The sequence below is a fragment of the Pecten maximus genome, chromosome 16, assembly GCF_902652985.1.
Source record: "Pecten maximus chromosome 16, xPecMax1.1, whole genome shotgun sequence".
NCBI lineage: Eukaryota > Metazoa > Mollusca > Bivalvia > Pectinida > Pectinidae > Pecten > Pecten maximus.
Genome location: NC_047030.1, coordinates 34,534,788 through 34,550,110, shown reverse-complemented (window position 1 = coordinate 34,550,110; position 15,323 = coordinate 34,534,788). Strand labels below are relative to the sequence as shown.

The 15,323-nt window shown below is 37.3% G+C and overlaps 1 protein-coding gene across 1 annotated transcript; it reads right to left on the bottom strand.

Moving 5' to 3' along the window:
* Window positions 1-486: 486 nt before the first annotated feature.
* Window positions 487-13,515, bottom strand: LOC117345151. The gene is made up of 5 exons (XM_033908145.1): window positions 13,381-13,515; window positions 4,087-4,173; window positions 2,921-3,200; window positions 2,030-2,262; window positions 487-1,507 (listed from the first exon to the last, which is right to left on the bottom strand). Exons 1-5 carry the CDS (start codon window positions 13,432-13,434, stop codon window positions 1,268-1,270), a joined length of 894 nt encoding a protein of 297 aa, XP_033764036.1. The 5' UTR covers window positions 13,435-13,515; the 3' UTR covers window positions 487-1,267.
* Window positions 13,516-15,323: the final 1,808 nt, after the last annotated feature.

The window sequence follows — 15,323 nt, the reverse complement described above, 5'->3', positions numbered from 1 at the left end:
TCCTGGGAATATGTTGGATATATATATCATTATATATAAATAGGGTCTAGTAAGTAATAACGACGGTATATAAACCAATATAGGTACTGGATCCTAACAAACAAATGTTGGATGCGTATTACTAAAATAGATAATTGTCAAGTAGTTATAACGACATTACAGACAAGTAAATTGTCGAATTTTCAAGGCAATCTGACCCTTTATCAAGACACGGGTAAACTACATACGATCACATATAGACATAGAACAGTTACACAAATATAGTGGGTATAAAGTACGGTGATATTGGGACAATACGGGTACACAGACATTGATTGAAACTTGGGTAGAGTCTGTGATTATCGTCCAGCCAGCCCTTTCACACTTCTCATTCATATTGAAATGCAGTAATTCTGATTTTCTTTCTTTTTCATACACTTCTGAAAAAACACCAAATAATGATGTCAAGAGTGTAATTTTGCAAATGAAAACAAAGAAACCAGTGTCAACAATCTAGAATGCCTTTTTATTTAATTTCAAACTTAAACTTGAACAAAACATGAATACAAATGTAAACAAGAATTATTGTAAAGCGAAAAAATAACAAACATTTAAAATTTAATTCTATTAACATGACATACAAAGTATGGTTTCAAATATTTTTGCAAGCAAACAGGGTTTTTTGTTATCAAATGCAGACATGCTCGGCTTTCTGCTGAATTGGAAATTAATGTATATATGGTACCCATAACCAACAATTAATACACAGCAAAAGTTATATACACTATATATACAATCTCTATATTTCCTCTTTTTTTTGCCATTTTTCTGTTTCTTTTTTCAGTTTTTATGTTGAATTTTCTATTTTTCAATTTTTTTGTTTTTGTTTGTTTTTTCTCTTCTTTGTTATATTTCATTAGCATAAATACACTGCAAAATGTTATATAGAGTATATATATATACAATCTCTATATTTCCCTCTCTTTTCTTTTTTTTGCTATTTTTCTGTTTCATTTTTGCCGTTTTTATGTTTTATTTTTTATTTTTCATTTTTTTTTTTTTTTTTATATTTCAATTTTAAAATTCTTTAAGCTGCTTTTTTACTATTAGTAATTTTGATGTTGTTTTTTCTATTGTTAAGTTTCATTTTTTTTTTTTTTTATTTCATTTTTCCATTTTTTTTTTTTTTTTTTCTGGTTGTATTTCTTTCTTACTTTCTTCTTTTCCCAGGTTCCTATACTTATAAATGTTCATCAGTTGTATAAATTGGACACGTTGCGAATTGTAATTAATCAACATTGTCACATCCACACACTATTCTTGTTTTCCTCCACTTCCGCCTGGTGAACCTGATCAATCTTCTGATCTGATAGGCTATGTCCGCCAGGACACGTTCAACAGGACCCCCATCTCCGAACTGACGGGTGGGGAAGGATGGAGCTGGGAGGCGGTCATCAGATAGGGGGTCAGAAAGCGGAACTAAAGGTCTACCACGAGCTGCTGTTTGTTTCCGGACTTTAACGGTATCCTGTATAGATTAAAATGATAAAATCATTCAGAATTGATTAAACAAGAGACCTTAAATTGGCGCCCGCCATTGAATGATCTTTATTGGTTCTATACAAGACTGATTTTGTCTCTACTCTAAACTCTCTTTTGCTCTTAATAATCTGATAACAAGAAAACATTCACATGAAATCTTAAGAAGAGCTATCTTGTATTGCTATACACAATGTTGTATCACTAAATGCTATGTTTTACACCCTTATATATGCTATAAATCTATATGGTAAGCTACAAGCTGTATAGCTATATATAGCTAAACGTTTTGCTATACGCTATATCATATCGCTATAACTTAAGAATAAGCTATAACACTAGTTAGGCTATGTTGTTATGTTATAGGCTTTTTTGTAACACAATCTAGTAGGATAATAAAAATATTACTCTTTGAGTGGTGATTTTACAGAAATCGTACAGCTTGGTGAATGAGCTTTATGAGTGGATTCCATAACATCGGTATACCATTGGTCAATATTTGAAAACTTACCTCGTCTTCACTTTCGGAAGAGCTGCTGGACTCTGTGACCACTTCTTCGATGATAGGTCCATCATAGAGATGTGTAGATGCCACAGCTTTATGTGGGTCTCTTGGTGAAGAATTGCCATCTTTGATTCCTTCTTCCGCCTTCACATTGATTTTAATGACAGAGTCGTTTTGCTTGGTTGCTTTGACTACAAGTCGCTGTGATTTACGACCCTTTTTTGGAAGATGTAAATTTTTCCTGTGTATATAATACATTTGTATTAAAACTTGAAATGAGGATAAAGGGTTAATTTGAAATTGAACTTCTAAATTTCCACTAATCAGAAGATTCTAAATAGCAGCCATTTGTTCATATCCAGATATTGAAGTTGCAGTTGTACATAAAGTATCACAAATCACCTACAATGTACCTATATACGAAAATCAACAAAATATAATATAGCTTCCTCAAAGCCCCCAGATTTCATCAAAACCAGGTAATGCCTAAATTCCAACAATCAGAAGCGAAGAAAGGAGGCCATTTTTTTAATCCTCAAACAGAACATAAACCTACATACATGTACATTGTACCAAAATCGGACAACTCAGTACTTTCGGTACTTTGATTGTTTAATATTCCCACTGGAGTATGTCAAGGCTGCAATAGGGCACTGCTAATGTAGTCAACTATGCTTATTGAAAATGATATACATTTTGATTTTTCAGAAGCCTGTAAATTGTCCAATCGCAAAACAGATTGCACATTTGTGTTTACGATGTCATACCGCACCGATAAACCAATTTTCATGAAAATCTGGCAATAGCTAGCTTTTGACCAATCAGAAGCCTCCACTTTGCGGCCAATTAGTGGACAACATATCATTGGCCAAAGAGAAACAGGTATTTGAAAACTTACCCATTTGGAAACGCATGATTTGCATCTACAAAACTCGTCTCCAATTACAGAAGTACCGCTGGACTTGATGACCTTTGGTTTGACCTCTCGGATGACGATAGGTCCATCATAGAGATGTGTAGATGCCACAGCTTTATGTGGGTCTCTTGGTGAAGAATTGCCATCTTTGATTTCTTTCTCCTCGTTCACATCGGTTTTAACGACAGGGTCTTTTTGTTCGGTTGCCTTGACTACAAGTGATGGTGATTTATGACCCTGTTTGGGAAGATGTACATTTCCCTAAAAATGTATAGAACACATTTATATGTAAACTCTAAATTTTAAAGCAAATGTTAAACAAATTGCATGTACATTTGTATACCTAAATCAGTCCCTTTGGTCTGGAAGGAAGCGCACAAGCTTAAAGGATATTTTGAAACTGAACATCTTAATTTCCACCAATCAGAAGATAACAAATGACAGCCATTTGTTCACATCCAGAAATGGAAGTCATGGTTGTATTTGTAGTATTATAAATTACCTACATTAAGGTCTTTTTTGTTCAGCTGCTTTGACTACAAGTGAAGGTGATTTACAACCCTTTTTGGGAAGATGTACATTTGAACAGTTACCCGAATCAGGTTATCCCCCTTGAATCAATCTAATTAAAATCTAGATGGTCATTCTCACTACGTTACATGAACATCTAACAACATCCCATATGGGGTCACGTCAGGGTGACCTTTAGGATTAGCCAATCAAATGACTACTTCCAGAATCTTGGTAGTGATTTTTATATGTCCGAATTAGCATGACTAAAAGTTCATAATAACTTGCATAATCTGTCAATTTATTTCAAGTCATTTCGTCCCACAAAATATATAGTACATGCTGTACCGAAATGGTTTGCTTCAGATGCATACTGTAACGAAATGGTTTGCCTCGATGACATCGGCAAGTGGACAATTCGCCCTGAAAGTGAAATACGCACATCTCAAAGGTCATCAGAACGTGACCCCTTATGGGATGTTGTTAGATGTTCATCTAACGTAGTGAACATGACCATCTAGATTTTAATTAGATTGCCCTTGAATTGGCAATGAAGCCATATTAGCATGATCGGCCCCAAAATGCCCTCAGAAAACACCACGAAAACAGCTGTAGAGCTGTACATGTATGTATTTACTGTTAACCGGATATCTGATCCCGACTCCTTCAGTTTCCTCGGTGAAGCACTGCTGCTTCTTTGTGGGGAGGGCTCCGTTTGATCGCACTTCAAAAGAAAAAATATATGTATATACAATAAGAGATCGCAGAGGGATAATAGCACCCACCATTTAATTTTTGCCACTTATTTTTTCTGTTTTTCCCTTCTTTTCTCTTTCCGCATTAACCTTTTGATAAAAGAGGAAAATCTTTATATGAAATCCAATCTAAAAAAGATGCAAGAAGAACTTTCTGAAAAAAACAACAACAATAACAAACTTCAATTGTCAAAATCAAGATGGCTACCTGTTGGCCATTTTGTTTTCCCGATCAGGCTCAAAATTGTAATGGACACAACTGTAGCGACCGTGTGAAGCATGCGTTTAAAGTTTGAGACACATCCCTTTGCGCTAGTACTTATGAAAATATAACGATGACACGGATTGTTTACAGACAGTCCACGGATTTGTGGCTACTTAAATGGCCCACCATCTGACGGATGTGGGCTAAAAATGTAAATTAAAACCTTTTTAAGAGACTCTGTGTATTGATAGATAAGGGGACCGTGTGTACCAAGAAATTGTCCGTAATTATTTAACAGTAGTTCTTTGACCACATGTACAGATTCTTACAAAAAACATAATCAATTGGTTTTCTTGAAATTCCATTCACTTGTAGTTCTTTGGCTGTTAACCCTTTCAGCCGGTAATTTTAACATGCTTTTCCCATGCTTAATTTTCATTATATAGACGAACATGTGCACCATATAACGAAAGCGATTGCTTTTGATTTCAACAAGATCTAGAGATCCCAGAGAAATCTTGGTGCCCACCATTGAATGATGTTTATAGGTTCCATGTCAGACTGATCTTTTCTCTATTTTTCCCTTCCACTTACTAATCTGTGTTACTTTGAGAAACATCCCTCCAGTACTTTTTAAACAAGGGGAACTTGTATATGAAATTTGAGATTTAGCAATAATGTCTGTCTGTCGACCATGTTGTTTTCAGATTGGTTCCAAAATGCAAAACAACGGACCAAGGGGAACCTACATATGAAATTTGAGAAAGATCCCTTCAGTACCTTCTGTAAATAGGTTACACAACGAGTGGTTGTTGGATATGGAATTTATTTCACACGAGTAAGTTATTTTTTAAAAGTTACAAAAGACACGAGCTTTATGGAATTTATTTCACACGAGTAAGTTATTTTTTAAAAGTTACAAAAGACACGAGCTTTAGCGAGTGTTTTTTGCAACTTTTAAAAAATAACTTACGAGTGTGAAATAAATTCCATATCCAACAATTTCGAGTCGTGTGACCTGTTTCTACCACAATAATATCGGCTTGAATCAAAGGGAAACGTGGACAAGTATATAATTTCGCGTATGCAAATAAAGTGTACCGGTGACATCCGGGACCCAGTGATGTGACGTCATTAGATTATTGATGACGTCAATAACAATTGCAGCTTGGGTCAAAGTTCACCGTGTTAGCCAATCGAAATGTGTACAGAGTTTATACCACATGTGGTATAAACAGATTGTTAATCAACAGCTGTAATGATTAACTGATGGTCTGAGAGTTGAATAACACGGCGTATTGTGGTAGAAAATAGCGATAACAAACTTCAATCATCAAAATCCAAGATTGCTGCCTGTTGGCCATGTAAATTTCCCGATCGGTACCAAAATGCAATATGCATAACAACAGACCAAGGGGAACCTACATATAAAATTGCAGAAAGATCTCTTCAGTTTTTTTTGAGAAATAGCGATAATAAAACTTCAATTGTCAAAATCCAAGATGGCTGCCTGTCAGACATGTTGTCTTCCAATTGGTCCCAAAATGCAATATGCATAACTACAGACCATGGGGAATCTACATATGAAATTTTAGAAAGATCCCTTCAGTACTTTGTCAGAAATAGCGATAACAAGAATTGTTTACGGAGGGACGGACGGACCACGGACCACGGACGCAAGGCACTTTGAATAGCCCACCATCTGATGATGTAATTAGTGATTATAAGTCATTGTTCCTTAATGAACGATACATATATAGCTAGGACTATTAAATCAGAAACAGCCAATGAAACATCAATAATGATAAATATTAGATCTACCTAGCATGTACTGTTCAGTAGATGATTGGTTTGGTTTGGTTTATTTTGTTTAACATCCTATCAACACTAAGCTCATTTAAGGACGGCCTCCCGTGCATGCGTGTGGTGAGTGCGTATGTGTGTTTTGGGAGGCTGCGGTATGTTCGTGTTAAGTCTCCTTGTGATAGGCCGGATCTTTTGCCGATTTAAAGTGCTATATATCTCACTGAAGCATACTGCCGAAGACACCCAGCAGCACACTGCACCCGGTCACATTATACTGACAACGGGCAAAACAGTCGTCCCACTCCAAATATGCTGAGCGCTAAGCGGGAGTAGCAACTACCATTTTTAAAGACTCTGGTATGTCTCGGCTAGGGGACAAAACCCAAAACCTTCCTCACAGCGGCGAACGCTCAACTAAAGGCCAAAAGTGAGGCATTGCCAAGGGAGACTTTAGGAAGAAGAAAGTTGTTAAGAAAGAAGATAAAAGATAAGATCCCAAGTTTAGTCGCCTCTTACGATCATGCAATGGGGGCAGCAGGTTCAATTCTTACTAGTCCGGCAGAATGGTGCATATATCAGTAGAATTGTGGGTTTTGTAGTAAAAACATGAAACTTTGCATATAGGTAGGGCATCATGACTTGAATAAATTCAGATATGGGGCCAAGCTATTTTTTCCAAGATGGCCGCCAAAATCAAGATGGCTGCCAAATTCAATATGGCTGCCATATATATCTGGTAAATTTAAGATTTTGTCCAATCTATGCATACCTTTACTTTTCTGACTACTAAATGAACAGAAATTAACAAACTTATTTCTTTATCAAACAATCATGTTAACAAGATAGCCACCAAATTCAAGATGGCCACCAAATTCAAGATGGCTGCCATATACATGCCGAATGTTGAGTTTCATAAAGGGTATACAGATTTTGACCTTTTTTTGTGAAACTCTTAGGTGTAATTAACAGAAAATTTGTAATGAAATAATCATGCTTACATTAAATCATATGGTATTTTAGGTATTATATAAGTGAAATATCATATACTAGGCACTATTTAAATCTTTAAAAAGAATTCATCAAATCAAAGTTAGACTGGAAAACATTAACACTTTTTCACAAAAACCCATTGTCCAAAAATCACATGGTAAAATGCCACGCTGAAGTTTACTTTTCATGGTCACATTCACCATCACACTTGCATAATGCAGTGCACTTGAGGTTGTTCCTTGCACATTTACAATGTCCTCTGCAGCCCCTGTCTGGGTTACATGCACATCGAATTAACTGGTGACAGGACTTCGATGCTTCAGGAAGTGTGGTCCATACAGGTTCCCATTCATGATCACGGTTTCTTGTCCATCCCCACTCACTAGGGCAGGGTAGGTCAGGCGAAGGTTTTAATGCTTGTCCCCAAACATATCCTGCTTGGTACACAGCTCTCTTTGTATGCTCCATCAGAGCTGCAGATGTTGGAGGCAAAACTTCTCTCTCTGTTTTATTAGTAATTACCTCGATTTTTTAATAATCTTTTAAATCTCGATTTTTCTGAAAAAAATCATATGGTCGTTAAGTATATTGACCAGTCCATCCAGTAAATACGAAATATGTATGGTAAATTCCATTTTCATTGAGTTAGCCCCCTGTGGTTATAGTCGATATGGTTAGGGTTACCATGCTACATTTGCCCACCATACATCTTGCTGCCATATCGACAATAACAACACTAAAACCGCTGTTCATTGCTTAAATGTATGTCCCTGGTTATATAATCCGCCAACGACATAAAAACATGACACGTTAATACTGTAACCCTGGTAAATACTAGCCGCAATTAGCTCAATCAATTGAGTGTAAGACTAGTAAGCCAGAGGTCCCGGGTTCGATCCCCAGCGGAGGCAGTGATTTAAATTTAATTAATCATGCGCTCTGTTACAATACGAAAGTTTTACTGTCAAAAAATGCGTAAAATACTTAATTAGAACTAGGGTCTGAGTCTGGATAAGCTAATTAGCGGCCATATTTAACGATATGACAAGAAAAATATGATATTGCCTATCTCGCTTCTCCTTTTAACATAATTAAACTCGCGATTTTCTCATTCAATTAAACTCGCGATGGTTCAGACCCCTACCCCTCCCGCCTTGAGTAGGATGGTTCAGACCCCTACCCCTCCCATACTATAGGATGGTTCAGACCCCTACCCCTCCCATACTATAGGATGGTTCAGACCCCTACCCCTCCCATACTATAGGATGGTTCAGACCCCTACCCCTCCCATACTATATATATAGGATGGTTCAGACCCCTACCCCTCCCATACTATAGGATGGTTCAGACCCCTACCCCTCCCATACTATAGGATGGTTCAGACCCCTACCCCTCCCATACTATAGGATGGTCCAGACCCCTACCCCTCCCATACTATATATATAGGATGGTTCAGACCCCTACCCCTCCCATACTATAGGATGGTTCAGACCCCTACCCCTCCCATACTATATATATAGGATGGTTCAGACCCCTACCCCTCCCATACTATAGGATGGTTCAGACCCCTACCCCTCCCGCCTTCAGTAGGCTGGTTCAGACCACTACCCTCCCCGCCTTCAGTAGGCTGGTTCAGACCACTACCCTTCCCGCCTTCAGTAGACTGGTTCAGACCACTACCCTTCCCGCCTGGAGTAGGCTGGTTCAGACCACTACCCCTCCCGCCTGGAGTAGGCTGGTTCAGACCACTACCCCTCCCGCCTTCAGTAGGCTGGTTCAGACCACTACCCCTCCCGCCTTCAGTAGGCTGGTTCAGACCACTACCCTTCCCGCCTTCAGTAGGCTGGTTCAGACCACTACCCTTCCCGCCTTCAGTAGGCTGGTTCAGACCACTACCCCTCCCGCCTTCAGTAGGCTGGTTCAGACCACTACCCTTCCCGCCTTCAGTAGGCTGGTTCAGACCACTACCCCTCCCGCCTTCAGTAGGCTGGTTCAGACCACTACCCCTCCCGCCTTCAGTAGGCTGGTTCAGACCACTACCCTTCCCGCCTTCAGTAGGCTGGTTCAGACCACTACCCCTCCCGCCTTGAGTAGGGTTTGTTTAGACCCCTCAAACTCACGATTTGTTCTCATTCATACGGAGATATCATATATGTATGTCTATCAAAGCGGCCATCTTTACAATTTGTAGTGTTAACACAAACAAATGCAAGAAATGGGTAAACACACAAGAATGATCCTTTTACATGTATTATTGATGCGCATATGAGCCGTAAGGCTCTCGGCAAAATAAAGAATCTGAATCTGAATATGATCGCTTGTAAATAAGGCTTCACGGGGCGATACACCCAACAAACAAAAAACAAATCTTTACCTCTGAAGTCATTATCTTGGCTATTCTACTTGTAGGGTCTACTCCATTGGAGAATGATAATAATGTAAAGTTTGTAACTTACATTACATTACATGTACTAGAATATACCGCAACCTATAAGCTTAGATCTATTAATAGCTTTCAGCCGACCATAATTACCCTTTGTCGGAAATGTAGCATCCTTAACGAAGAAAAAAATAACAGTTTACATGTTAACAGGGGAAAACTTATTCCTGCCGATGGTCCAGACAGGAATCGAACCCGGGTCTCCGGCGCCCTACTTATACCTCACGAGCCAAAGAATCATACTCCGTCAGCTTGGCGAAGGAGCGAAGAAGCGAAGGAGCGAAAATACGATGGAGAAAGAGCGAATACAAAATGGCGAAGGAGCTCATTTTCTCCTTCGCTTCTTCGCTCATTCGTCATCGTGTTTTCGCTCCTTCGCTCCTTCGCGTTTAAGTCGAAGGAGCGATTTTGGAAATTTGGCCCTAACGGAACACCATAACATGTCTCTCTTAATATACCTGCGAACCTTGAATGTTTCCATATCTAGAATGAGACAGACCTTCACTTGACATAATGGACCATCATTTTCTTTCACGAGGTTGACATCGTGCAATCACTGATGTTGTTAAGATACAACACACGTGACACAGAACAATGGGAGTCACATGACGTCGACGACAAATCAGTTATCTCCCCTGAAAATGACTTAGAACAATAAGAGTCACATGACGTTCGTCGACGACAAATCGGTTAACTCCCCTGAAAGCATTCACCGTCATACCTTATGAAATATCGGTAATTTCCGTAGACAAAATATTTTACGGAAAATTCAAACTGGTCCTGGTTGAATGTCATGATTATAAATTAAAATTGACGGTTTTGTCTTAAATTGCCCTTTCACATAATGTCGTAATTTTATCAAACAAACTCGGGTACATTTATATAATTATTTTTCCTGTTTTCCTTTACTGCACGCAATAAATTTCGATAAAGTATAAAACTGTTTAACAGAATAAATAAGGGCGTTTAAACTTATATGTCGTATATATTTATACATTGTAGCACGCTTGTTACGTAACGATTGCTTTATATTTAAATAAATATGATTAAAGTTGTTTGGATGGTGTCTTGATACAGTGAAATACTTGTGACCGTTACAGGTGGTAACTATATACAGTGGCGTGATAGTAAAATACTTTGGACCACTACAGATGGTCGCTATATACAAGTGTCGTGATAGACCACTACATGTGGTCGCTATATACAGTGTCGTGAGAGATATAGTAAAATACTTGGGACCACTACAGGTGGTCGCTATATACAGGTTTCGTGAGTGATATAGTAAAATACTTGGGACCACTACAGATGGTCGCTATATACAAGTGTCGTGATAGACCACTACATGTGGTCGCTATATACAGTGTCGTGAGAGATATAGTAAACTACTTGGGACAACTACAGGTGGTCGCTATATACAGGTGTCATGATATACCACTACAGATGGTCGCTATATACAGGTTTCGTGAGTGATATAGTAAAATACTCGGAACAACTACAGGTGGTCGCTATATACAGGTGTCATGATATACCACTACAGATGGTCGCTTTGCAGGTTCCGTGAGTGATATAACAAAATACTTGGGATCATTACAGGAGGTCGCTTAGACAGGTTCACTTAAAACTGTGTTTTATTAAATTAAGTTGCAATAAACCATGTATTTACTATAAACAATGAAAAGGAAAATTGAAACAAATCCTTGACAGTGTTACAATATGATGTATACTATCCACACCTGGCGAACAGGGCCAATACTGTTTCATCGTGTCAAATGGATATTCTCAATCAATCGATCAATCAAGAAGATATACTGGTACCATCACTTCCATGGATATGTTGGTTTGGGGTTAGGTATTTACTTAGGGCTGAGTATATGCTTAATTGACTCACCTTCGTCAGGAGCCATTTTGTAATTGATAAACATGCACCTTATCCAAAATCTGAAACCTTGAAAATCCTGTGGCGCAGACAATATCCCGCCAGTTCTACTGAGGTCTGCTGTAGAACATTTATTGCAGAACCACTCACGAAAAAAAATCAAAATCTTTGAATGAGGAAATCGTCCCAGGAAACTGGAAAATTGCAGATGTGACAGCTAGTCATAGGAAAATATCTAAAGAATTACTAGACAAGCCAATAAGACTAACATCTGTTCTCTCACAGGTCACGGAGAAGGTTGTAAAAGACGAAAGTATGGACTACATGGAACTAAACAACTTGTTTACTGTATACCAGCATGGGTTTCGTAAAAGGTCACTTTTGTGCCTCACAACTAATTTGCATTTGAAAGCTTGAAGGATGAATGGACAATAAACCTTGATTTTCGAAAAGCATTTGACTCACACCAAAGATAACTTAAACAAATAGATGGTTATGAAATTAAGAGACAAACCTTATCAACAACGGTTGAAATAACTAGAAATTCCTTCACTTAGGTACTGACGTTTACAGAGAGTCTATCGAACTACGAACAATATAGACACTTGTGACAAGGATAAACGATTTCCGCTAAATTGTAATTGGAAGTGGTAATGAAAAATACCCTCCCCACCCTGGGGACTAGCGATCTCTCCCCACCCTGGGGACTAGCGATATCTCCCCACCCTGGGGACTAGCGATCTCTCCCCACCCTGGGGACTAGCGATCTCTCCCCACCCTGGGGACTAGCGATATCTCCCCCCCCCCCCCCCCCCCCCTGGGGACTAGTGATCTCTCCCCCACCCTGGGGACTAGTGATCTCTCCCCCACCCTGGGGACTAGCTATCCCTCCCCACCCTGGGGACTAGCGATCTTTCGCTTTCAAGACAAACATCCTACTATTTGACTTAAGGGACATTCCCGCCATTCTTACCTAGTATGGTGGCCAATACTTTCCACTTTTACAAAATTACAACACCAGAAGGAACGAAAAGAAGCTGCAGAAGAAACACTGTCTTACATAGAGGTACATCTTCGCTAGCCAAGGTTTCTGATTACGTTACACTACACGAACCCTTGGCTGATATAGGCGTCAGTCCATGTGTGTTTGTAAACATCTCAGATGAAGTAAATCGGTAACGCTCGTTTTGATTGGTCGAAAATTTCATGCGTAAAGAATGGTAATTTTGAATCTCCGCTAGAGGGCCAGAACTGACGCCTATATCAGCCAAGGGTTCGTGTAGTGTAACGTAATCAGACGCCTTGGCTAGCGAAGATGATAGAGGTATTGACAGCTGGAACGCCCTACTAAATGAAATCATGTCTGCCGAAACATTGAAATTCCTTCAAATCCAAATTCAACGAACTCTGGAAATGATTAAACACCAAATCCTGTTTTTCTGTTCGAAATACCGTCTGGAATCGGACAGAGAATACAGCCAAATAGATTGTAGTCCAGAGAGGCTGCTAGGCCTAACAGAAGAGCTCGATAATAAATAACAAGTATCAAGTATCGTTTCTAACCAGTTTTGCTTATTGAACTTCAGTTCATCTTGGTGAAACTGGCAAAATCATCTGTATAACACCAATAACAATTAGAGTTATTAACTTTTACATTTTGTTCAGTTCTGATAATCAAGAAAATAAAAACACTTGATTAACATCAATTTGTTAATTTGTTACTCAGAAAGTATATAGATGTTTAAGAAAACTCGTCTTAGAAATCAGTAAGATAAAGAAGTATACTTACACTGTCTTGGCATTTCAACTACAAGTATTCATATTCACAAAACTATATTTTGTGAACTTCAAGTATTTACCTCCGATCCTTGAATGTTTCCATATCTGGAATAAGACAGATCTTCTCTCAGCATTCTGCCTTTTCCGTTTTTCAGAATGATTAACGCGGTTGCATGATTTCCTTCTGGGTATCGCGCAACACCGCTGTAACGATACACGTCACGTGACATAGAACAATGGACGTCACATGACGTCGACAATAAAATCGATTATCTCCCCTGATAATGTTCAATGATATACAATCCCACAATTTATTGTCCGCTGCCAAATCTTTTTTGTTATAACTTATATTTCTATTCAGTTTTCAAAACAAAAAATACATACACATGACACAATTTGACAATACATTCGTTCCTTTTACCTTCATCCATTTTTTCATATCACAAATTCAAACACTCTTGATACATATAAGCATCCATTGCATACTATTTTCTTTCATACTTATTCAAGTAATCATATCTGAATATTTGTATAGTATGGAAGTATATATATACACACATCATTATGACTGACATTTATATCACTGTTTGTATTTATTTATTTTCTTAGAGAAAGAAATATATTTTATATGTTTCTTTACAATCAAAACAAAAGATAGAAATGTGTATTTTTTTTTTATTAAAGGAGGGAGATGCATGATACAGACAAACACAAGACAGACAGATACCACAGACAGACAACTACAAGGACAGACAGATTGAAGAAAAAAGAAAAAAAAATACATATATATTTAACACATATAAGACATCTATTAGGACAAACAGCTAGACAGACAGACACCCGACGGACAACTATAAAGACATCCAAACACGAACAGATAATTGGAAAGACAGACAGATTGACAAACAGACAAACACAAGACAGACACTTGTCCGCTGCCAAATCACCGATAGTGTGAAGACTGCAACTAAGAAACTAAATTCATAACAAGAAACGTTTGGATAATTACGTGAAAAAAATAAAACCAATGGACAAAGAAAAGAAAATAATCTCAGACGAATTGCGCTTTTGTTGAAAGTCTTATAGCCTAAACCTAGTCAATCTTAATTTTATTGATCTATTTATTATTTCATTCTTGACAAAAGTTTGTTTTAGCTTATGCCTAGTAAATGTTATTTATTTATTTATTATTTCATTCTTGAAAAAAGGTTGTTATTAGCTGAAACCTAGTAAATGTTATTTATTTATTTATTATTTCATTCTTGACAAAAGGTTGTTATTAGCTGATACCTAGAAAATGTTATTTATTTATTTATTATTTCATTCTTGACAAAAGGTTGTTATTAGCTGATACCTAGTAAATGTTATTTATTTATTTATTATTTCATTCTTGACAAAAGGTTGTTATTAGCTGATACCTAGAAAATGTTATTTATTTATTTATTATTTCATTCTTGACAAAAGGTTGTTATTAGCTGATACCTAGAAAATGTTATTTATTTATTTATTATTTCATTCTTGACAAAAGGTTGTTATTAGCTGATACCTAGAAAATGTTATTTATTTATTTATTATTTCATTCTTGACAAAAGGTTGTTATTAGCTGATACCTAGAAAATGTTATTTATTTATTTATTATTTTATTCTTGACAAAAGGTTGTTCTTAGCTGATACCTAGAAAATGCTATTTATTTATTTATTATTTTATTTCGACAAAAGGCTTTTCTTAGCTTATTTGTTATTTTATTCTTGACAAAAGGCTTTTCTTAGCTTATACCTAGTAAATGTTATTTATTTATTTATTTATTTATCATTTTATTCTTGACAAAAGGTTGTTCTAAGCTTATACCTAGTAAATTGTATTAAACTGATACGTAGCAAGGGCAAGTACTAGCCCAAATTCGTTTCCTCTGATCATGTGGATTTTCTGGTAGAATTTATGTAATACAAGCTTTATAATGATTTCCACGTGATAAAAATGCATGTCTCAATATTTTGATAAATCTAAATGCTTTATCTATAC